Raw genomic sequence first — 23,648 nt, forward strand, 5'->3', positions numbered from 1 at the left:
TGTGAAAGAGCCTATATGTTATATATTTATGTGTGTGTGTGTGTGTGTGTGTGTGTGTGTGTGTGTGTGTGTGTGTGTGTGTGTGTGTCGGTATTTTAAAGTAGACCCATATATATATATATATATATATATATATATATATATATATATATATTTATAACCATTTGTTTACCAGCATAGTCCAACCAGACACAAGGCCCTTTTCAAAAGAGACCTGAGGACAAAGGCTCCCCACTCAATACATACATGAAGTTTATAAAAGGTCACAGCAAGAAAGAGAAGTACAAGTCTATCAAAAACATTGCATACAAAAATGTGATAATTCTAAACTGAAACCTTCTTCCTCCTTTTTAGATATCAAAAATAATAAAATGTAGGTTTTAAAAAATTACTTTAAAGGATTTCCAACAAGTTAATCATTTTAAATTGTATAACATTCAAATATTTTACATGTGTAACTAGAAAACATGTATTTAAAATTTTGGTTTTCTACATGTATTTAAAATTTTGGTTTTCTACCCCCTTTCCAATATTTTTTATTAAAGGAATTTATAGAAATAAAATAATTCAACCAATGTTAGAGTTTAAGCTTAATACTTAATATTTTGGTTTACTTTCTTAAATGGCTCTAATCCTTTGTCACTAGACATGATCATAAGTAAATAGAGTCTGGCACACAAAAGTTGGTTAATACAGAAATTTAATACAAGTTTAGAAACAGAGAAACATGATGCCTTAAGTGGTAAAAAGTAATTATCCTACATGTTTGGAATATTTTAAATAATCATAGTAGAGAAGGAAATTTAAGACAGTATCTTTCTAAACGAAATAAGCTAATATTAGACTTAGAATTACCTAATATAATGAGAATTCTGAAAGGTCTAATGTCTCCATGGAACCCACCTCCTGTTGTGTTTTCTAGAGAATATTTACTTGGAGATACTTTTTATTTTTTATTAATCTCTATAAGGTGTGTAATATTTATAACACTAATGAGAGAGACCATTGTTGGAGATGTAAAATGCTTGGTCTGATTGGTGTCATGTTTTCCTTACATGTGAAAAAATAAGAAATTTTGGGATGAATTTCAAAACTTTTTAAAAGATTTATGGTGTCATAGATGTGAAATTACTGAAACTCTTATTGACTAATGGTGCATTTCCTTCAAGTATTAAAAAAAAGAACAATACCTGCTATTGTGGACCTTACTTGCAATTCCTAGAAAGATAATTACAGTGAAATGGAAAAGTGAATCATCACCCAATTTCAGATAATTTGTACATTTGACTACTATTGTTTTTGAAGGAGAAATTCTTATCACCACGATGAGATCCAAAGTGAAAAGGCTGAAATCTAATTATTGGCAAAATGTATTACTGTTATTGGAGAAGAATAACAACTTGTCAGCAGTGTCATTAGTTGGTAGCAATATTTCATTTAATTAGCTATATTTTGAATTGCCACTTTTCTTGTGTGATATTACTGAAAAATAAAAACATTTTCAAAAAAAAATCACAGACAGCTATCAGAAGACAAAAAGTGCATGTTATGGTAATGGATGAGTAGTTTTAAGAAATAAACTATCCTGAGCATTTAAAACAGCTTAGTAGAGATACTGCAGTACACCAATTCATTTATTTTCATTTGGTGACCAGGATTAATCAGACTGAGCTAAAAGCCCATGTTCAGCAGAGGCAAGACAATAAAAGCTCTACAGTTATACAGCAGAGGTACATAAAATCAACTTTACATAAGGTAGGTAAGCTGTGGCAATTGTTTTTCTAGTGTTAAGTGTGAGGTAGAGCTTCATCCTCTAGAGGGTACAAAATGTTTATTTTTTTTTTACTACTGCTTTTAAATGAAAGTCAGATTATAAATTTTTGTCAAGTATGAGGTTAGAAGTTTTGTGTGGGTTGCAAGTTCAATTCTGGTACAGTTGGAAGAGGTTATGTTGGAGATTCTACTGGTGAGAGAATTCCTTGGGGATATAGAATTAGTTCATATTTTTGTGGGTTTAGAAACAATTGTGAGTTATGGAGCCAACTTTCAGTAGATAGTAGGGATTCTTGAGTTATCTTTTGGGGTGGGAAGTTGGCATAGTGGTTTAAGTGTTTACCTTCCAGACACAAACTGCAGGGTTTGATTCTCATGTGAGGTAACTGGCTAGGCTTAAAATGGCCCATAAGGGCAGTTAGCCTAGTACTAATCTATGAACCTATAAACCTGTTTTGTTTTTTCTTTGTTGTTAGCAGAGCAGATTAAGGTTGAGTCATCAGCATACTAGACAATAGTAGCTGTTTTTTTTTCCTGTGTGGAGGTTTTTTATAAATACATTGGAAAGGACTGAACCAAGAATAGACTCTTGGCGAACACCCATTGCTGCAGTTAAAAATGTGGAGATAGATGCTTGTTTGTCATTTTACAAACTGCTGTCTGCCAGTGAGATAGCTGTTAAATCAGGAAAAAGCTGATGGGCCTATTCCTAACTAATCCTAATGAAGAGAGCCTATTTAGTAGAAGTTGTTGGGGTACAGTATCAAGGTCCTTAGAAAGGTCTAAAAATACTTTAGGTATGAGAGATCCTTTCTTTTTTCCTTTGGCTGATGAAGGTGGTGAAGTTAAGAAGGCTGAGATAGTACTGTGATGCAGATTAAATTCATGCCATATGGGAGACAAAAGTTTTATCAGACAGAAAGTTAAGAAGTTGGGTGTGGATGCATTTGTCTAGTACTTTTGGTGATGGGCTTATAATTGGAGTGATCTGTGGAATTACCAACTTTTTGCAGTGGTAATATGTAAGATTTTTTTCAGAGCTCTGGGTCATAGCTTTCCCTGATCGAGTGGCTGAGTAGTACAGAAACAGGATAGACCATGACGTTAGCTACAACTTTGATATAATCTGTTGGTAAGTTGTTTAGGGCAAGAGTAGTGAGGTTTAGCTTAAAGCAAATCTTTTGATAATGGAGGGACATCTAGGATGGAAACAGTTTAAACAGTTTATTAGTGTGCTGAACAGGTTCAGGGATGTGTGTGTGTGTGTGTGTGTGTGTGTGTGTGTGTGTGTGTGTGTGTGTGTGTGTGTGTGTGTGTGTGTGTGTGTGTGTGTATATGTATGTATAATGTATATGATGAAACTCTGGTAAGGGAGAAAGCACTCCTGTCTTATTTTAACTTAATAAATCCTCATTTAAATAAGCAATACCAGGTTGAATCCTGTTTTCTTATTTTTAATAGTCATGCAAAATGATCTTTGACACAGACCTTACATAAGCAGTTTTGACAATGGTCATTTTTAATAATTCATATGCAGATATTGATCTAGGGCGGCCACAGTGGTGCAATGGTTAGCATTGTTGCCTCACAGCAAGAGGTTCTCTGGTTCGATCTTCGGCTGGGGTGCCTTCTGTGTGGAGTCTGCATGTCCTCCCTGTGGTCGCGTGGGTTTCCTCCGGGTGCTCCGGTTTCCTCCCACATCCCAAAGATATGCTATAGGTGGATTGGACACTCTAAATTGGCCCTAGGCGTGAGTGCATGCATGTGTGTGCCTTCCGTGGAAAGTTGGGCACCGGGCTGGCAAGTCGACACTGTAAAACTCTACTGCCAATCATGAGCGGACAGGTGACCCGCTGTGGTGGCCCCTAACCAGGAAAAGCCGAAAGAAGAAGAAGAAGATATGCAGATATTGATCTATTGAAGTTCATCTAAACTTCAGACAATGAACAGAAAAGACATAGATCACAGAAGGTTGAAAAAAGTTCAACACCCTAATGCAAATGGACCAAGGCACAACCTCAGACCATGTTAAAAAAAAAAACTTTTTGTCGGGGGGGGGGGGGGCTGCAAATTATATATACTAACTCCAGCAGTAACTCATAGGATTTCCTAATCACTACATAGTAGTCATTTCCAGTCTCACTGTCTCCACTACCCCTTTCTATCTCTTCTTAAAGTTTAAAGCATGCACCACCTCTGTTCTTAAACTTACCTGTCCCCTCTCCACTCTTTGTTTTTATTTCAGGTTGATAACCCTGGCCAAACAGACTGCTGTCCAAGCGCTCTAGCGTCCTAAGTCAGACACCTGAAGAACTGGTTCCACCTGGTCATAACAGCTTTCCCAGCAACAGTTCTTCCTTTCAAATTTGTATGTTCACCCTATGTTACACAGTACCAGTTTTGTTAGATTCAAACCAAGTGTGCTGTACATCACATTGCTGTGCTGACTGCAGTAAATGTCCCCTATCTCTTGCTTCAGCTCCCATACTAACTCCCTCTCTCCCACTCCCCTGCTTTTCTCCTACTGCTTACCTAAGGCCACCTATATCTCTTATAGCATGTAGCTTTGGCCGGCTAAGTGGTACATTTTGTTTTTGTTCTGCTAAATACTTGAGCTTTGGCCGGCTAAGATCTGCCTGCAATCAACTTGACGTATAAGTGAATTTAAGTACACTTTTATCTGCACTTTGTACTGCATGTTGTGTTTTTGTTTCGTACTGAATATTAATTGAACTGAAAATTGTGGCTGTCTCTACAGTTAGTTCCCATCCCCCCTCCCTGTTCTTGTTTTGGTGTTAATCTTGGTGGCTTTGAAATTGCACACCCCTCTTGTAAATTTGTATTTGGATACTCCTTCTGGGCCCATCTCATTTGCTCAGTCAACTGAATGCAATGAGGTCATATTCTGATTTCAGACACTCCTACTGTGTACAAAGAGAGCATTTGGGAAAAAAAATGTCTAAGTTTGTTTCCTGCCTTTCCTGTAAGTACTCTAGTCCACATACATATTTGCTGTATCCAGGACTATTTGGAAGCTTCTGAGCCCCCATACCTTTCTGTGTTGGAGAGAAGCCTTCCAGCTTAATTTTGTTTCTTAAAACTAGCCATGTTTTTAGTTTCAGCACTCAAATCTGTTTCTTTGAGCTCAGCACTTGTTCAGAACTCATTGTAAGCATGAAATAAGCTACGAATTACTACAGCACTCAACTTTCCTCACTTGTCTAGAGGAAAGCAGTTTTTAGTACTTAATAAATAAGCACCTATCCAGGCATGTCTAAGGGTCAGCTCCCGGTGTTTTTTCCTGTCTACCTGATGAATCTGGGCATCTTGGGGCAATGCAGCAATTGCCTCATGTACACAGACAACCCTCTCCTCCTACCACCCAACACTACAACCTGTGAAAGATGCACTTATATAGCCAAACTGGAAGCAAAGCTCTCTAGACTCAAGACTGGAATAGACAGTCGAGGAGAAGGTAAACACTTGCACCACACCACACTCATCACATAGTCCCTCAAAATCTACACCACCAAAACACACACATAGAAACGCAAAACACACACCTACATTCGCGGAGGCTCTCAATAAAAACCTGCCCAAACAACAGGGACCTCCAAAGCAGAAACACAAGCAAACTCCACCCCCCAACACAACCCAAATGACACACAGCCCACAATCTCAGTGTGCCACTCAACCACAGCCCATAAGCCATAACAGCATACCCAACACTCTAGTCTTAGGTGACTCTATAGTCAGGCACACTGATGTTCCACTCACCAGGCTAAACAAGGAGAAAGTCACTGTCAGCTGCCTGTTGGGTGATAGGATCCGCCACATAACGCACGCTCTCAGGTCACTCCACAACAAGTACAAATATGACTCTGTCATTGTCCATGTTGGTGTGAATGACCTGAGACATACCTCCCTAGACTACATGAAAAGAGACATGGTGGAGCTCTCCAATCTTGCAGCCCAGGCAGGTATGACCCTAGCCCTCAGTACCATCCAGCCATCACCCAGAATGATACCACATTACAAGGACAAAATGATTGACTTCAACAATTGGCTAAGCTTCTGGTGTCATTTTAAGGGGATCCAGTATTTGTCTGCCTGGGATGACATGATCGACAGACCACGATGTTTTGCCAGAGATGGCCTGCACCTGTCGCCCTTGGGATTTTGGATACTGGCTAAGGCTCTTGCCACCCATATAGTGCCTTTTTTAGGCAAGGTTCAAATGACAAATTCACCACTGTAACAGGTACAAGCAAGCAAAATCTGAAGATAATGCTACTCAATGCTAGAAGTTTAAACCTCAAAATGCACTCACTCGAGGCACTCCTTAAAATGGAGAACATTGACATCTGTGCAGTGACAGAGACCTGGTTCAAAGCTCCAGAGAGCACCCCTGCATTACCAGGCTATAATTCATACCACACCTTTCAGCCACCTAACCCAGAACGAAGCACTAAAGGCAGAGGCGTGTCCATATTCATTAAGGATAGCCACACCTCCAGGCTAGTTCCACAGCATAATGCATCCAAGATTATCCAAGTGCAATTAACTGTGGGCAAGACTACAATCCAAATTGTAGCTTGCTTCAGACCACCCACTATGCCCCAGGATTCCCACTCCTCATTTCTTGATACACTGGAAAATATTAGGGTGCAACCTAACACCCTAATAATGGGCAATTTCAACTACCCCACCATTAACTGGGAAAATTACTCATATACCAACTCTTTTGCTCAACGTTTTCTGGAATTCATAAATTCCAACACCTTGGATCAACTTATTCACACCCCCACCAAGGGCAGCAGTATTCTAGACCTGGTCATTACCAACATGGGTGACGGGTGTTCCACACCAGAGGTCAGATCCTCGTTGGTCAGATCCGACCACAAGCTAATCACCCTAGACATTCACATCCCGCCCCCACCCCCCCATTAGGGAGACCACCATAAAAACTTCTCCAAAGCCAACTTCACATTTCTTAAGACAGAAGTGGCAAACTTCATGACACCCATGCAGACAATAGAGGTACAACTGCTGACTCCTACACAAATGCACTTTATAAGCACTTACACGAGTGCATGGATCATGCTATCCCTAACAGAACCAGGATGCTATCCTTCAAAAAAAGGAAGCCAATCTGGCTGTCCTCTGCCATAAACAAACTCTACAACAGAAGAAAGAAACTGTTGCAAAAAAGAGTAAAATCCCATGACTGGAGGAGCTCCCTGGTTAGCCTCAGTAAGAAGCTGAGATCCCTCATAAAATCCTCCAAAGCTAATTACGAAAACAAAATTGCCACTGACTCTAAAGACAACCACAAAGCATTCTATAGCTATGTCAAGAATCTCAATGGCAACACTCAGATCGGCTCTGAGTTACAGCACAATGGCATGAAATATGCAGAACCAACTGATATTACCAACATCCTGGCAGATAAGTTCAGTGCTAACTTTACCCCCCTCTCACCCCATAGAGGGCCCATCTCTATACCAGAAGAATGCAAAGTTCCTGTAATCACGGCTGCACAGGTAAAAAACACACTCTTCAAAGCCAAGAACACAGCATCCATGGGACCTGACAATATCGCAGGCTGCGTTCTACACGAACTACAGAACGAACTGGCACCCCACCTAAGTACCATGTTCAAGCATAGCCTCACCTCAGGCTTTGTGCCTACTGAATGGCACACCACGATGGTTATCCCACTCCACAAAGGAGGAGCCATGACAGACCCCAGGAACTACCGCCCCATTAGCCTGACGAGCCTGGTCTACAAGGCCATGGAACGTATCATCATGGAACTCATAAACAAAGACATTGGTAATCTCCAAACTCTGGACCCCACCCAGTTTGGGTTTGTAAAAGGCAGATCATGTCTCCTAAACCTGATAGACTTCTTTGAAGCAGTCACCAAAGCCATAGATGAGGGTAAGGTGGTTCACACAGCCTATCTAGATCTCGCCAAGGCTTTCGATACCATCCCCCACTCTGGAATTATAGATAAACTCACTAAACTAGGTATAAATCCCTATGTCACAAGATAGGTTGCCGACTGGCTCATGGACAGAACCCACACTGTGAAAGTAGCAGACTCCAAATCCGACTTCAGACCAGTGACAAGTGGAGTACCACAGGGTTCAGTCCTGGGCCCTCCCCTGTTTGGTTTATACTTCTCTGAAGTACAGGCTAACAAAGAAGGCCTTTGGCTGATGAAGTATGCAGATGACTGCAAACTGGGAGCCATAATCGAAACGCCTAATAATGTGGACATCCTACAAAAGGGCCTCACTGAGACAGATGCCTGGTGTCAAAGCCATGGCCTGAAGATCAATGCCAAAAAGTGCATTGTTATTTCCTTTGGTAAAAACTCTGTACCCATAAACTACCAGATAGGTGTTAGTCTACTTAACACCAAAATTGTGATAAGAGATCTTGAGACACAGGTGGACAGTAGTCTCTCCTTTGATAATCACATTGCCACAGTGGTCAGGAAATCATTCTACATGGCACACGTCATCATAAAAGGTTTCTCATCCAGAAAAAAAGAGGTAATTATTCCCCTCTACTCATCACTCATTAGACCTATTATGGAGTACAGCACCCCTTTTGTTATGTACCTCACAAGACATCTACAACAACTGGAGAGGCTACAGAAATACCTCACAAAAAGGATTACTGGCCTCAAACAGATACCCTACGCAGATCATCTCAAAAAACTCCAACTTTACTCCGTCGCATATCTCCTACTCAGAGGCGATCTCTGCCTAACATACAAAGGTATGTCAAACCCAGAGCTGTTGGACATGTTCCACTTAAAAAAATCCCAATCCCTCCAAACTACACGCTGTAGGGGCTGAAACCTTGTCACCACAATAAACAGAACATGCTGGAGGGATAGATTCCTGTCCCAGAGAATTCCCATACTCTGGAACAGACTACCTATCTATGTCAAACATTGCTCCTCATTAGCACTCTTCAAGAAATATCTTGATGATTGGATGGGAAATAGGAAATTCATCCTGGGGATCACTTCTGTGACTCTGCTCAACAGGGGCACAGGAAAATAATTTTCTTGGGTGGCGAAAGCCAGAGTACCTTTTTGGCTAGGCTTATATAGGTCCTACGGCCAATAGCCTAGTACCTATCTATGAACCTATGAACCTATAACTCAACAGGCTTTCCTGTAATTTTCTCACTGTCTTCTCCCCCTCCCTCAATCTTCTCCTCTACTTCCTCCTCTTATCCTGCTTGATGTAATATCCATTTCTTAGTGGCTACACTTACCCTTCTGAGCTTCTCTGATTGTTTTTCTTGCACTGTGCTTAGTTGGGGCCTGCCGGCTCCATTTGCCCTTGCTACGCTTGGGCTCACCCCGCTTCCCTACCCTACCTCCATTTCCACCTCCCCCTGGTTCAATTTGCTTTATAACTAACCATCCATTACCCCACCCCTGCCCACTCCCACATCCCTAACCATCAGCCAATCAGATCCCTACCCCTACAATGTAGGCCTCCTTCATCATCCTGCAAACTCTAACTTACTTCTCCCACCCACACACTCCAATCCCATCCCCCCTTCCCCATAATTATTCCACTCACCTCCCTCCCCTCACTCACACACCACCCTCAACCTCTTACTCCTTACCTAACAGTATGTTCCTCCATCACCTCTTATCTTTTCTTTTCCTCCTCCTGTATTACCTCACCTGTGATCACACTCAGCTTAATCCACATCCCAACTCCTGACATTCTCCTACACCACAAGCTCCATTGCCCACTACTCCTCTCCCATATCACCCGCTCTCTTCTCCTGCCCTGAATACACACTCCCCAAAATCAGACTCCTTCCAGAAAGCTTCCCACCTCATAAACACAAACCAAAATGTCTCCTACCTATCCCCCACTAAATCACTTCTATTCCACGTCTTTAACTCCCTTCATCTCTCTGGTGACATTCACCCCAACCCAGGCCCCACAACAATTCATCTACTCCCACCTACACTACTCACACACTCCCACAAGCACCGCACCCTGCTGTCACAAATATCTCCTTTTACTCCATCAACATCCACAGCATTCTTAACAAGACAACAGAATTCCACTCATGGATTGCCCAGTACTCCCCTAACATAATCTCAGTTTCTGAAACATGGCGGAAACCTCATAACACAGACAATGGAATTCCTCCCCTTTGCTACAACATCTTATGCCTTGATAGAACACACAAAAAAGTGGAGGGGTAGCCATCATGTACTCAGACCTCCTTACTGTATTCCCCCTAACTGACCAACCCCCCCCCCTTTTCACTCAGCTGAACTCATCATTGCAAATTGCAATCTAAACAAACACAAAACCCTAACAATAGTTGCTATCTATATACCCCCTGGTGACAATATACCCCTACTACAACAAATTCTTCACTGGAGAGCTGACAGTATACCTAACAAAACTATCATACTAGGTGACATTAATATTAATTGGCTTGCAATCACCTCTAACTCCTCTACTACCAGCATACACCTATATGGCGACACCCAGCTTATCTCCTCTCCCACTTTCCTCCACAAACCTCCTAAGTCCAGCTCAGTACTTGACTGGACTCTTGTCTCCCATTTTAGCCTCTATGACCACCTGAATCTCTAATATAGTTAGTGATCATTCCCCTATACAAGTACAAAGATTCTTCCCTCACCTCTGTAGACCTCATAAATTCAAAGAATGCCTTAAGCTTACCAACTTCAGTCCTTTGACTTTCAACAACCATCTCTCTATAATTGACTTGTCCTTCCTGTCTGACCTCTCTGTTGTTGAAGCCCATCTCAAATTCAACTCCATCTTCTTAAATACCCTTAACTCCCTAGCACCACCCAGAATTGTTACAGTCAAATCATGCTGTTCACCTTGGCTCACCAAGCCAGCCCAATCTCTCATAAAAAACAGAGATTCTGGAAACTCTGGATAAAAACAAAGTCACTCATACATTTCCAAAAATATAGGGAAATCCATAACCTGGCCAAGAAGACACTTAAACATTGATAAGAAAAATTACTACCACACAACCTAAGAATCCCCAAAAATTCTGGAATACTGTCAACCAAATTCCCCACCCTGGAAAATCTTCTACACCCAACCCATGCTCCAATAACTCGGGTCTATATTATATGATCGAAGTCTGAAAACTTTGAATCACATATGGTCGACTCCATATGATCAAAGTTTTCAAACTTCGAACATAAAATATAAAAAAAAGAAAAAAACTACCTGAATGCTCTATGTAGGGGGGCAAGCCCCCCTACACCCCCGCTACTTAAATATACCAACTTTGAGACCACACTACATTGAAGTGAAGGGAAATATTCCCTACATCGATCTCCATTTAAACATTTTATGTTTGAAAGCTTCGATCATTTCATGTCAATCATCTGTGATTTAGAGTTTTCAAACTTATGATATAGACCCCACTAACTCTTCCCAAGAAATTTCTTCCATCTTCAATACCCACTTCATTGGCACCATTAACAAATGCCAACCTCCAACCAAACTAATTCCTCACCTCCCACCACTCCAAAATTTCCTTTTCTGACTTAATCCCATCCCCACTAGCTACATTAAAATCCTTCTTCTTAAATGCAAACCAAGAGATTTCAATGTATCACACAGTGAAAAGTCTAGCTTGGCTAGATTTTTCTTTTAGTTTTTTACTGATTAGTTGTTCTGTGTGACCTTGCTACTCATTGTTTTGGATTGTTAGTTGGGATATTTTGCAGTCACCCCAATGATAATGGACATCAGTGGGGTATGACAACCCTGTGTTTCCAAATGTTAGCCAAATCTTCCACTTATGCTGTGCTGATGAGGTCATAAGAAGGCTGAAATGTGCATCTCCACAGCTAGTGGGGGTTGGTTTTATTGGCCTGAATTTGTCCGTAACAGATTTAAAAAGAAAGTCAAGGACATTCAGAATTGCCATATAGTTGAAACAACTGATGTCCTTATGGTGTCATTTGCTTATATCCCATGTTGCCTCTAATGCAAGAAGTTTCAAGGTATCACACAGTGAAAAGTTTAGCTTGGCTAGATTTTTCTTTTTAGTTTTTTACTGATTAGTTGTTCTGTGCGACGTTGGTACTCATTGTTTTGGATTGTAAGTTGGGATATTTTGCAGTCACCCCAATGATAATGGAATTGGTTGAGTATGACAACCCTGTGTTTCCAAATGTTAGCCAAACCTTCCACTTACGCTGCATTAACAAGATCATAAGAAGGCTGAAGCATGCATGTTCACAGCTAGTGGGGTTTGGCTTTGTTGGCCTGAATTTGTCCAGAACAGATTTAAAAAGAAAAGGTCATGGACTTTCAGAATTGCCATATAGTTTAAACACCTGATGTCCTTATGGGGTAATTTGCATATATCCCATGTTGCCTTTAATGCAAGATGTTTCAAGGTATCACACAGTGAAAAGTCTAGGTTGGCTAGATTTTTCTTTATTTTTTTTACTTATCTATCCCAGTAATGTAGCGATAACACACAACTGTTGACCATCTGTTTTTTGTAAACCAAAGTGTGTTTACACGTACAGACTCAAAAAACTCCAGTATTCTCTGTCTCATATCATCTACTAAGAGGCGATCTCTGCTTGACTTCAAAGCCATGTCTGACCCAGCTCTGTTAGAAATACTGCATGTAATGAAATCCCAATCCCTCCTTACCGCATGCTCATGAGACTTCAGCCTCATTACCACAATCAACAGAACATGCTGGAGGGACAGGTTCATAACTCAGAGACTACCCATGCTGTGAAATAGACTTCCCATACATGTCAAGCAGAGCACCTCACTGGCCCTCTTCAAGAGAAATCTTGATGAGTGGATGGGAAATGGAAAGTTCACACTGGGGATCACTCCAGTGACTCTACTTGATAGAGACACTGGGAACTAACATCGGGCAGCGTGATGCCAGGGAACTTCTGTGTGCTAGGCTTGTAAAGGCTCCAGGACCATTAGCCTAGTTCAGACCTGTGAACATAGCAGATGTTATCCTTAATGACAGATTAATAAAATAATGGCTTCCATATAAACACATACATACATGCATGTTGTACACACATACACACACACACACACACACACACACACACACACACACACACACACACACACTCACTCTAATTTGTTAGGGACTTCTTTCTCGTAAATCAACCTCCTGCTCATTGTTAATTATAATATTATGGTCTCAACATGGCATAAATTAAGAAAATATGTAACTTTGGTGCTGGAGTTTTGCTTTTCAGAAATATATATAAAATAGAGTGATGTTTCCAGTGTTAACCGTTAGATATTTGTCAAAGTAATAACTCTTGGCTCACGCATCGAGGTTATGTAAATCATAAGCTTTGTACTATTGATATGTTGCTAGCAGTATGACAGCCTACAGCTACATATAAAGTGTAAATGAATGAACACTCATCTGATTTGTTACTCTACAGCTGACATGTGACCTGGAAAGAGAGAGAGAGAGAGAGAGTGTGGAGGTCTGTACCTCTTGACATCATTTTTGTAGGCTGAGCATGTATTGGGGGTGAGGGCATGCAGATGGATAGGAACACAGTTTTTGGTAGAATCAATGCCATAAGTGACAAGTGACAGTGAACCCAGAGTCACCGTGTAGAAGGAAGAGGAAAAGAGATGACTGCTTCTGCAAATGATACATTTCATAGACCATTAGTCAGCTCTGACTTCAGAGGGTGTATTTCCAAATGATACTTTTCATAGACCATTAGTCAGCTCTGACTTCAGAGGGTGTATTTTCAAATTATACTTTTCATAGACCATTAGTCAGCTCTGACTTAACAGGGTGTATTTTCAAATGATACTTTTCAATAGACCATTAGTCAGCTCTGACTTCAGAGTGTGTATTTTCAAATGATACTTTTCATAGACCATTAGTCAACTCTGACTTCAGAGGCTGTATTTTCAAATGATACTTTTCAATAGACCATTAGTCAGCTCTGGCTTCAGAGGGTGTATTTTCAAATGATACATTTCATAGACCATTAGTCAGCTCTGACTTCAGAGGGTGTATTTTCAAATGATACTTTTCATAGACCATTAGTCAGCTCTGGCTTCAGAGAGTGTATTTTCCATCAGACTTGTTTGAGAATTTTCGATTTAAACATTTCTGAATTGGCTGTCCTGTACCACTTTGAGTTTAGCTTATCACCCCTCACTCCATGTTCTGGATGAAAACTTGCTATTCACATTACGGTGAGGTGCTCAGCTCTTAACAGTGTAGTGTTTCCCACACCTACCAAACACGTGGCTTTGGCTTCTGGAGAGACGTACCTTCTGTATGAAAACACTGGAGCGAAACAGTGTATTGCTTAAGTGTGCATTATGCTTACTTTGAGCATGTTTTTTCCAATATTCCAAAAATTAGAAGACACATTTTTGGCAGTCATAGTTCTTAAGTCTGCAGAATGTGTCCTCATATCAAGTAAAAGAAAATTTGTATTCTCATAGCACTCTTCTTACTCAGGTCAGTATTTTTGTAGGGGGTAACTTGTGAAATGAGAATTAAACTAAGAAAGGATTAGATAATCATGTCACGAATCGTACTTCTAAAAATGTCCGAATAACAGCTATTCATACAATAGAATAAACAGATTTTTACTTACAAAAGTTGACCTTTGACTCATTCCCTCCAGGACAGCTCTTTTGAGTGTGTACCTTTAACTCCTAGTTGGTGTGGCTTGAGCCCTTAAAAAAATGAAGTCATCACCTTACACGTCTAACAAATACTCACTGACAGAGGTCAAATATCAGTACAGTTGCATTTGCCATCATGTATTCTTCAAGATAAAATCTTCTGATACCTTGCATGTAGCATGGTTTTGGAATTATTAATGCAAATACAAGCAAGCAATATTTGACGCCTAGAGGCACAGTAGGAGGTAACTGCAGAAATGGCTGAAGGCGCACTCTGCTGTAAAGAGTTAAACAATTAGCAAGTAATGAAGAATAAAAAGTCTGACTCGTTGAAACACGATTGAACAAAAAGCAAGGAAACTTCAAGAGCCGCAAGGGAGAGAGACTAATGACAAAACCTGTACACACCACAGATACAGCATGCAACTTTGCCGTAAACTAATAAACAGATCAACTCTGTTACACGTATTGAAGCAGACTCAGCTTTATTATACACAAATAATATTAAAACATCCAGCAAAATAAATCCAAATTTAGTATATGAAATGAAGCCAAGTAGACACTAGTAAAACCTCCAAACAGAAATAAACTACCTGTAGTACACAGCGAAAAGAACAAAACTACAGACTAACCATTTAAGAAAAACAGACTAAAATGTGAATGTAAACATGTTGTTTAGCTCACTGAAAAAGGCACAAAAAGGACAAATACAACCTAAGAAGGATATAATTACATCATCACTGTCCTAATAAAATTAAGGAAGTTGTGGAAGCTGATACAATTTAAAGGAAATGCATATTTTCCATTGATTACAGATGGTTACAAAACAAATGTGTACTTTAAGGTAACAAAACATCACTTTTCAAGTGTATGACTACATTTCCTCACAGTTCAAGCCACACTACCATTTACGGCTAGTGTATAATGCCTCTGCAGGCATGATAACACGCGCGTTTGTGTGTGTGTGTGTGTGTGTGTGTGTGTGTGTGTGTGTGTGTGTGTGTGTGTGTGTGTGTGTGTGTGTGTGTGTGTGTTCACGTGCGCATGCCCTTACATGTACAATGACATTCATGTAGGTTCTGCACTTAAATGTTAAGAAAATCAGTCAGTTTGGTATTGATTCATATTATTATTATTTAATAACAGTATGCCAGTGGGTGCCTTCAGAAACCGGTATTGGTACTGATTGGATGGCACAAAAATCCATATTGTCTGATTAATTAGTTTTCTAAATTTGCTATAACATATTGTTTGCATTATTGTTTAATAACCGCTGAATGACAATGAGTATGAAAAGCTCCTGTAAAGTAACATTATCACAAAAATACAAATTCTGACAAAACCATGATAAATAGGTAGAAATAACCAAGGTGTCATGCACTACAAGGTATCTATAACTCTCTCAACTCACTGTCCACTCCATACCTCATTTTCTCCCTCTCCTCAGTGTTTACTGCTACTTAAATATATATAAAGGAAATCTCATTTGTTCATAACTATTATTTAATATGTACACAGTACTAACTTTATTTTTCTCACAGTGACCTTCACCAAAATGCTTGTGTGTTTTTCTTTTTGAACCTGTATCTACTAGAAAACTGTGCTTTGTATAGACCAACTAGATGATGTGTATTCTGCATCCTACTGTAAGTATACTACTGTACTATCTAATTATTGTATATTGCTTATATTTCTGTTGATCTTTTCTCCCCAGGCCTCCACTGAAAATGGGCTTCTGGCCCAGTTAGACTTTCCCGATTAATAAATAAATAAATGATCATTGCTGCTCTAAGTTACATGAGAAAAAAGTGTCATATTTTAAAGCAAGCCTTTCCCAGACAGGCATTTTTTATTCATAAAAACAGCTGTTGCAGCCTGTGTCTGTGACATAGAGATGGAGCTCTGGTTATGGTCCAGCCATTTTGAGATAGAGTAGCGACTTGGACACTGGATAATACAGGTAGAGAGGATGGGTGGGTATATACTGGGGGTGGGGGAGATCTGCCTGTGACTGGGCATGCACCCTTGTGAAGTCTAGGGCTGCCTTCCTGATTGGAAGGAATGCTACTGAGGTAACAAGAGGGGGTATAAGCAAGCTGACATGGGTGGTGATACCTGCACCATGCTCACTCTTTTTTGTTAGTGACTTATTTCTCATAAATCACATGATGCTCATACTTCAACTATCAACTCTTACTAGTGGGGATTGGCTGTTTTACAGGTTCTTAGATCTTGAAATCATCTTCTGGCCCACCTATTGGGTTACAACAGGATTTAGCCTTTAGACTGTCAGAATGCATGTAGGAAGAACTTGGCTGTCTTAGAGGGATATAGACCATGAAGGAGGGTCCATTTGCTGGGTAAAACATAATTCAGTCAGTACTCCTCTCTTAAAAAAGCACCAGTTGGAGGAATCGACAGATTCCCAGAGATGTGAGTGGGCATTAGCAATGAGTGCAAACTTATGGTGGGTGCATTTAAAAATAGATATGTCTTTTAATCTAAAATATTCAGCTGTGGTCTTAAAATGTCTTTTAGGAATAAATAAACTAGATCAATACTTCCACTATGATTGTACTTTTCTTTAAAACAGTCACCCGCACATGCACACAAGAATGTATATCCATCCATCCACAATCCCTTTTTCCATTTTTACACATGGGGTGTCTTTTAGGAATAAATAAACTAGATCAATACTTCCACTATGATTGTACCTTTCTTTAAAACAGTCACCCGTACATGCACACAAGAATGTATATCCATCCATCCACAATCCCTTTTTCCATTTTTACACATGGGGTGTGGGTGTCACTTCAACAGTGACAATCGTCTAGAGCCAAGGTTTATACCACTGACTGGCTAGTCCTGCCATGATCATTTTTCCACACCACACACTCACATGCACACTCACACCTATAGCCAAATTAGAGTGTTGCATGTCTTATACAAATTAAAATAATGTTGTTAACCAGACCCATTTCAGTCACAGCCTAGCTCTGATAGTACCTGTCTTTTCAGTAAAGTGTTGTTAATTTAATAGCATTATAAATAGTCAGTTTTTTGTTTACTAACATACAAAATCTCTAGTGAAACAAAAGACCTTTCTGTCTTTCCTCTGCATGAATTGAATGACTGCATATTAATGTGTGTGTGTGTGTGTGTGTGTGTGTGTGTGTGTGTGTGTGTGTGTGTGTGTGTGTGTGTACACGCACACATGCATAATTGTTCTTCTGTTTATACCTGCATATACGAAGTCTATGTATGTACCTTTGTGTGCTTGCTTTTGAGAATGTGAGAAATCTTATCAGGTGATGATATTATACCTTTGCTTGTTACATGGTTGAGCAAGTTTGGTGCTACATATCAGCCACAACTCCAGCATAAGACAAGGAGATTGTTTAAACAAGTTGCAGACTGTTGATGTATAAAGTACACAGAAGAACATTTACAAGCAGGGACAATGCAATACACTTGATATCTCGACATATAAGAATTAAATTATGCCTCTGGAGCTTTTAAGGTAAAGACAACAGATTCATTAATGCTTACACTAAGTGTACATAATCTGTATTCGGAACATTCAAGAACACCCCTACCACATTTTTTGTGCTTTCTAGTCACTGCCAGATTACACTAGTTTGGCACTTATGTCTCTAATGGACAGAAGTAAGCTATAAATGGTTCATCTTCCAGACCCATGTTTACCCTTATCAAGGGTGTCAGAACTTGTCAGAGTTTTGGGATGCATGGCTAGGCTTAAAAAGGCCCTTGTGGTCGTTAACCTAGTAAACACCTGTGAACTAAGCATGCATGTAGTCTATGCTGTATGGTAACCTTAATGAATCCCCCTTGATACTTAAGGCAGCAACAAAATTAGTACGAAACTAAAATTAGGATGAAGAAGGTGTGAGTTATGCTTGTGTTGTTCAATTAGAAAGGTGTATACTTAGTGTAGACATTAAAGAATCCCAGGGTCGCCTTTTAAGGCATTGAACAAAAGAGCATTTGAAAGTACTGAACAGTTGAAGATGTTTTAGTTTAGCAATACACTGCAAGTATAAACCAGACACCAAACACAGCATAAAATAAATTCAAAAAACATGTCAACTGTAAGCAGTGTGCAGAACACTTACTATTGTGAAAGCAAACTGCAAAAATACTTACTATTTTGAGATGCTAGATCCTGTTGTGAAGTGTTGTTTTTCTTTTGTTCCCAGAAATGCAGAGCAGCGGGCTTCCTTTTATGTATACGAAGAAGGTGCTCGGCCCATTTCTAAATGTCACTACTAACCCAACACATGTCCAAGCATGTACAATCCATATTTTATACTGACATGTACAAAATGAATTCCAGGAATGCGGAATGCTGTGAATGAAGCTGGAGGGAAAACACAGTAATACAAGAAACTGCATGATTGTAGAAAGTAAGCAATGTAATACTGCTTTAGATGTTTTGGAACTGGTTTATAAGCCAAAAGGGGAAGGAAACGTAAATAAAATAACAGATTATTGAGAAGTTTGGAAGTTCTACAGACAAATACATTCCATTACCCTTGTTCTTCCCTGCAATAACCAAGTCTTCAGCAATTCAGTACACTATTCTTATGTCTGGCAAACACAGAAAAGCCATCAACAAAATTAAAAAAGTTAGAGGCCTGATAACCATCTTGACAGTTTTTATTTGAAATGAAACAGGTATTTTGCTGTTATGCTGTCTACACTACATTTTAAATAATGTTTCTTTGCAGAAAAAACTTGGACACATTAAGTAGCTTGTAACTGATTCAGTAAAAGCAATGAAACTTATACCTGCAATCCTGTAAAATTCATCCAGTCTGTTAATCTTTTGTAAATCATGGTGTAAATGACAGCTAAATCCTGTGTCTCTAAACTGATAGTATTGCTGTTTCTGGGAGTCACTTACCCTTCAGAACCGACTGAAGGTATTTATCCTAATTTTTTATGTCAACCATTTGCTTATTTTCCACCATTTATGCATCATATATTTTTTCCAAAGCATTATTATGTTAACATGTTGCCCATTACTAATTCCTTGAGATTAAAAAAAATCCTGTTATATTTCAACTGATATGAATTTCCTAGACCAATTTTTGCACAGGTCTTGCTCAAGTGTTCTGCATGACAGTTCTCCTTGTTTGAAGACCTTTTTGACCTTGCATTTTTCTGAACTATACCTAAAACAAAACTTGATGGTTCAACTTCAAGCGCCCAAGTCATGGTCACTCGAATACCATTTTCTCATAGTCAGGGACTGTGGCATCTTGTAGACTGCCTGGTCAGCCACTCGCACTTAAATTCAACTACATGTTTGGATGAGGTGTGGCAACTTGTGTCAGCCATGGGGAGATTCTGGAGCTACCACACCTCATCTGAATGCATTACCTGAGTTTGGGTTAGCTTAGTGCAACAGCTGTGGGAGTGGGGGGGGGGGGTTGGAGTGCAGGTTAGGGTTTCAGGCAGTGAACAGGAGAGGGATTTAGATTTGGTGAGGAGCTTATTTATTAAACAGGAGGGGGGTTTAGGAATTAGGACATGTTCAGCGGGGTGCAGTTTGGATGCAGGGAGTTATTGGGAACTTTAGTGTTATAGATGGGAGTGTTATTGTTAGGGATAAGGACTAGGTGGGAATTTTTGGGGTAGAGTTAGGGTTCTGGTAGGACTATGTAGTTCAGTAGTGTCTGGTGGTGGGAGGGCTAGGTAATTCACCAGGATCAGACTGATGGGAGCTGTAGCACTTGCCAATTAGTACAAGAGACAGTGATCAAGTGTGTTGTGTGTTCTCAGCTGCTTGACCATACACACTAGTAGTTCTTTTTTCGTCTCTTCCTTCATCCATCTCTTCCTTCCTTCCCTGTAGACCTGAGTGGCCCATTCAAAATGTCTAAAGTATTGCTCTATTAGTTTGTTCATTCAGGTCACAAATATGATTAGATGCAGGACCCTTTTTTCTTGCTTGGTGAACAACTGTAGCTCTCTCCACCATTATAAGCTAAGAAGCCTTGTATGACTTCTAATTGTATAAAAGTCATAAAATAATGTCTTTTTAACTGGAATCTGGCTGCCACTTCATATCAGCTTACTCTAAAACATGCTAACTAGTCAATCCCATCCAAATATATTCACTTTCTCAGAATATCTATAATATTTAAGTATTGCTATAAACTATAGCACCTTCTTTATCATCTTTATGCAATATTACATGTAAAGACTTTTGTTTCAGGATAGATTTGTGTTGCAAGATGCAGGTTAACTTCTGCATTCCAGAGTGACCTACATTTATTTCAATTCTCATTGTCACATTGCTATACCTTCATGTATTCCAGCCTCCCAACAAAGGCAATTAATGCAGTGAGATGTCCCAACTCTTACCCTGGAGCGCACCACACTACTAGAGAGCTTAGAGATAGGATTATAGAAGGGGGGATTATGTTGTAGATGTCTTTAGAGAGAAGTGCAACGCCTCCAGCTTTTTTTGTGAAGTCTATATGACCTAATAATATTATAGCCCAGTGGATGAAATTTAGAGTCATTTATGTATGGTTTGAACCAGGTTTCAGTTGCAACAACAATAATATCAGGTTAATTGTGAGATATCCAAGCTTGAAAGTCAAGTCAGTGATTTTGTTACAAATGCTCTGGAAATTCAGGTTAACAAAGTTTAGGATTTTTGAGGAATTAGAAAGGATTGGTAGAGTTGAAGGGATATGGGTGGAACTGGGGCTGGAGTAAGGTGGATGTCACCACACTGAGATATATTTGAGAATCTAAGAGAGTATAAAGTTAGTATTCTTTCTCAGTTTGGCTTATTAAGATGGTACTGGAATTGGAAGCTGGAACATTTGTCATTAAATATTTCCAGTTTAGGGAAGAACAGTGGGTTTATTGGAAATAAACTGGGAGATATATTGGAATAGCAGTCAGATGGACAGGTTTGGAAAATAGTGGCAGAAGCTGGTAGGCAAAACAGGGTGGTGGGGTTAAGGGTAGTGCAAGCTGTTAAGTGATAGAGAGAGGGAGAGATGTATGTAAATATTTGTTAGGCATTGAAGATGGGAGGTGAGGAGGGAATTTGAGGACACAATAAGAGTGTGGTAAGTATGGTTAGAAGGAAAGAGTTGGATAGTAAGAATGGGAGAAAAGTTGCATACAGGTGGTGTCTAGCAATGATAATATACAGTAGGATAATTAGTAGTATATATAAGGAATAGGCTAAAGGAAAGTGGACAATAAAGGAATACATTTTTGAGTTTAGAGAGTTTGGAAAGGAGAAAGAGAGAGAGGGGAAAATGAAAGAAAATTAACTGTAGATGGTATATGTGGAAGTTAAGTAAAAGTATATCAGGATTGATGGAAGAAAATTTAGGGAGAATATGGCATGGAGCAGGTTGAATTAGATAGAATAAAATAGCTATTGTATTGGGAATGAAAGGTGCGATGACAAGGTATAAATTAGTTAGGTTAAGTAATATAACAAGGTAATTTCCAGGTTTTGTGATTGGATAATCAGGAATAGTGGGTGCAAAGAAGGTCTGGAAGTGTAAGGACACAGGGGTTGGGTGGGAATTGGGGGTAGGGTAGGGGAGTGGAGTGAATCTGATCGTAGGCTAAGCAGCTCTGTTTGCACCAAGCTTGTGTAAAATGCAATTGTAGAGGAAGCAAAAGAAAATTATCAATAAGGCATTTCATTTACCATGTTTATGTTAGTTAAAAGATGTCTATAGCTGTTAGAAGAATATAACTATTAGAAGGTCTAAGTTAATATGTGACCATATGACAAGCTAGTGGAGTAAAGAGATAAAACTATCATATAAAAGAGGTGTTTAAAAGTAGATAATCAAGTCATTTTTATGACTGACTATATTGCATTGTAGAGTAGAGAGGGTGTAGTAGGTGGTTTGATAGTCACTGCATAGTGGAAGAAGCTAAAATGTAGGAAAGGTAAAGCTATTTAGAGGATAAGGGCAGAGAAGTTGAAAGAGTTATAAATGCAGCATTCAAGAAACTTGGGTAAGCTTTTGCTGACAAAACACAGTTGAGATATAAAACCCCTGTTACAACTACAGATAGTGTAGTAAGTAATACTTCTTTTAATGATATAAGTAAAGGGGGTACTAAAAGGAGCAATCTTTAGTCAAGTATAAAGGGAACATACAAAACTACTCTGGTTGGATTCACCCTTCAGGTAAGGTAGGTGTAGGGACTTGAATTGACTTAGCCACAGCAATCACCTCTAATGGCAGGATCAAGCAGCTAACATTCTGCAAGGTAAAGTCCTTATATCTTATGCAAATAATAATAGAGATCAGTGAAGAGAGTCAAGAAAATATATAAATAAAAGAAATGCTATAAGTTAATGCACAGAAGATGTTAATGATATTAATAAAAAGGGAGAGAGTAGAGAGGTAAAGTGAGTGGAAACTGGAGGGTATTCAAGCTTAGATAACTAATGTAATGAGTGCATCTGGCTAGAACATACTTAAAAACAGTCACTGTTGGCTTTTCACCAGAGCAGACAAGAGTTGTTAAGATGCTGTTTTGGGGATTTTTTGTAAGACAGAACCCAGGCTGTAAATGTAGCTGACTCCAAATCTAGCTCCAGACAAGTGGAGTACGTCAGGGTTCAGACCTGGGACCACTCTTGTTTGGCATCTACTTCTCTGAAGTACAGGCCAACACTAAGGGACTCTGGCTAACAAAGTTTGCAGATAACTGCAAACTGGGAGCCATTAGTGAATCCCCAAATGATATGGATATTCTGCAAAAGGGCCTTACAGAAACAGATGCTTGGTGCCAGAGCCATGGGCTCAAGCTTAATGCCAAGAAATGTATAGATGTTATGTGATCCTATCTCGCCTACATTCTGACTGATGGGTTCGGAGCCGATCCCTCGGCTCTGACTCGGCACGCTTATGCTATAGAGCGAGGCCTCTAATTGGCTGAGCTATCTTTATCCCAGGATGCACCACCACTAATCCCCCAGATCTCGTTTGCCGCTATCAAGCTTAGACGTGGTCTCAACATTGGCTGGGCTAAGTACTAGTTATTAGGCTTTTTCCTGTCACAAATTTCCTTTCCTTGAACCCAAAAGCTGTTTTAACAGCTATTGTTGATATATTAGTGTGTTTGGCGAATTTG

General features: G+C 39.6%; 1 protein-coding gene across 2 annotated transcripts in view; it reads right to left on the minus strand.

The window, feature by feature from the left end:
• LOC122798692 (fucolectin-like) overlaps window positions 1–18,774 on the minus strand; it is a 99,437-nt gene extending 80,663 nt beyond the window's left edge. Inside the window, exons 1-2 of one of the 2 annotated variants that reach the window (XM_044067786.1) lie at window positions 18,657–18,764; window positions 14,462–14,543 (exon numbers count right to left, since the gene is read on the minus strand). In XM_044067786.1, coding sequence (XP_043923721.1) covers window positions 14,462–14,482 — 21 coding nt within the window. In that variant the 5' untranslated portion in view covers window positions 14,483–14,543; window positions 18,657–18,764. Of the gene's footprint in view, window positions 1–14,461; window positions 14,544–18,656 lie in introns of both variants that reach the window. The other variant, XM_044067788.1, reaches the window with a different exon arrangement.
• Between the last annotated feature and the right edge of the window lie 4,874 nt (window positions 18,775–23,648).

Source organism: Protopterus annectens, chromosome 3.part1, assembly GCF_019279795.1.
Source record: "Protopterus annectens isolate FY-2018-M chromosome 3.part1, PAN1.0, whole genome shotgun sequence".
Classification (NCBI taxonomy): Eukaryota; Metazoa; Chordata; order Ceratodontiformes; family Protopteridae; genus Protopterus; species Protopterus annectens.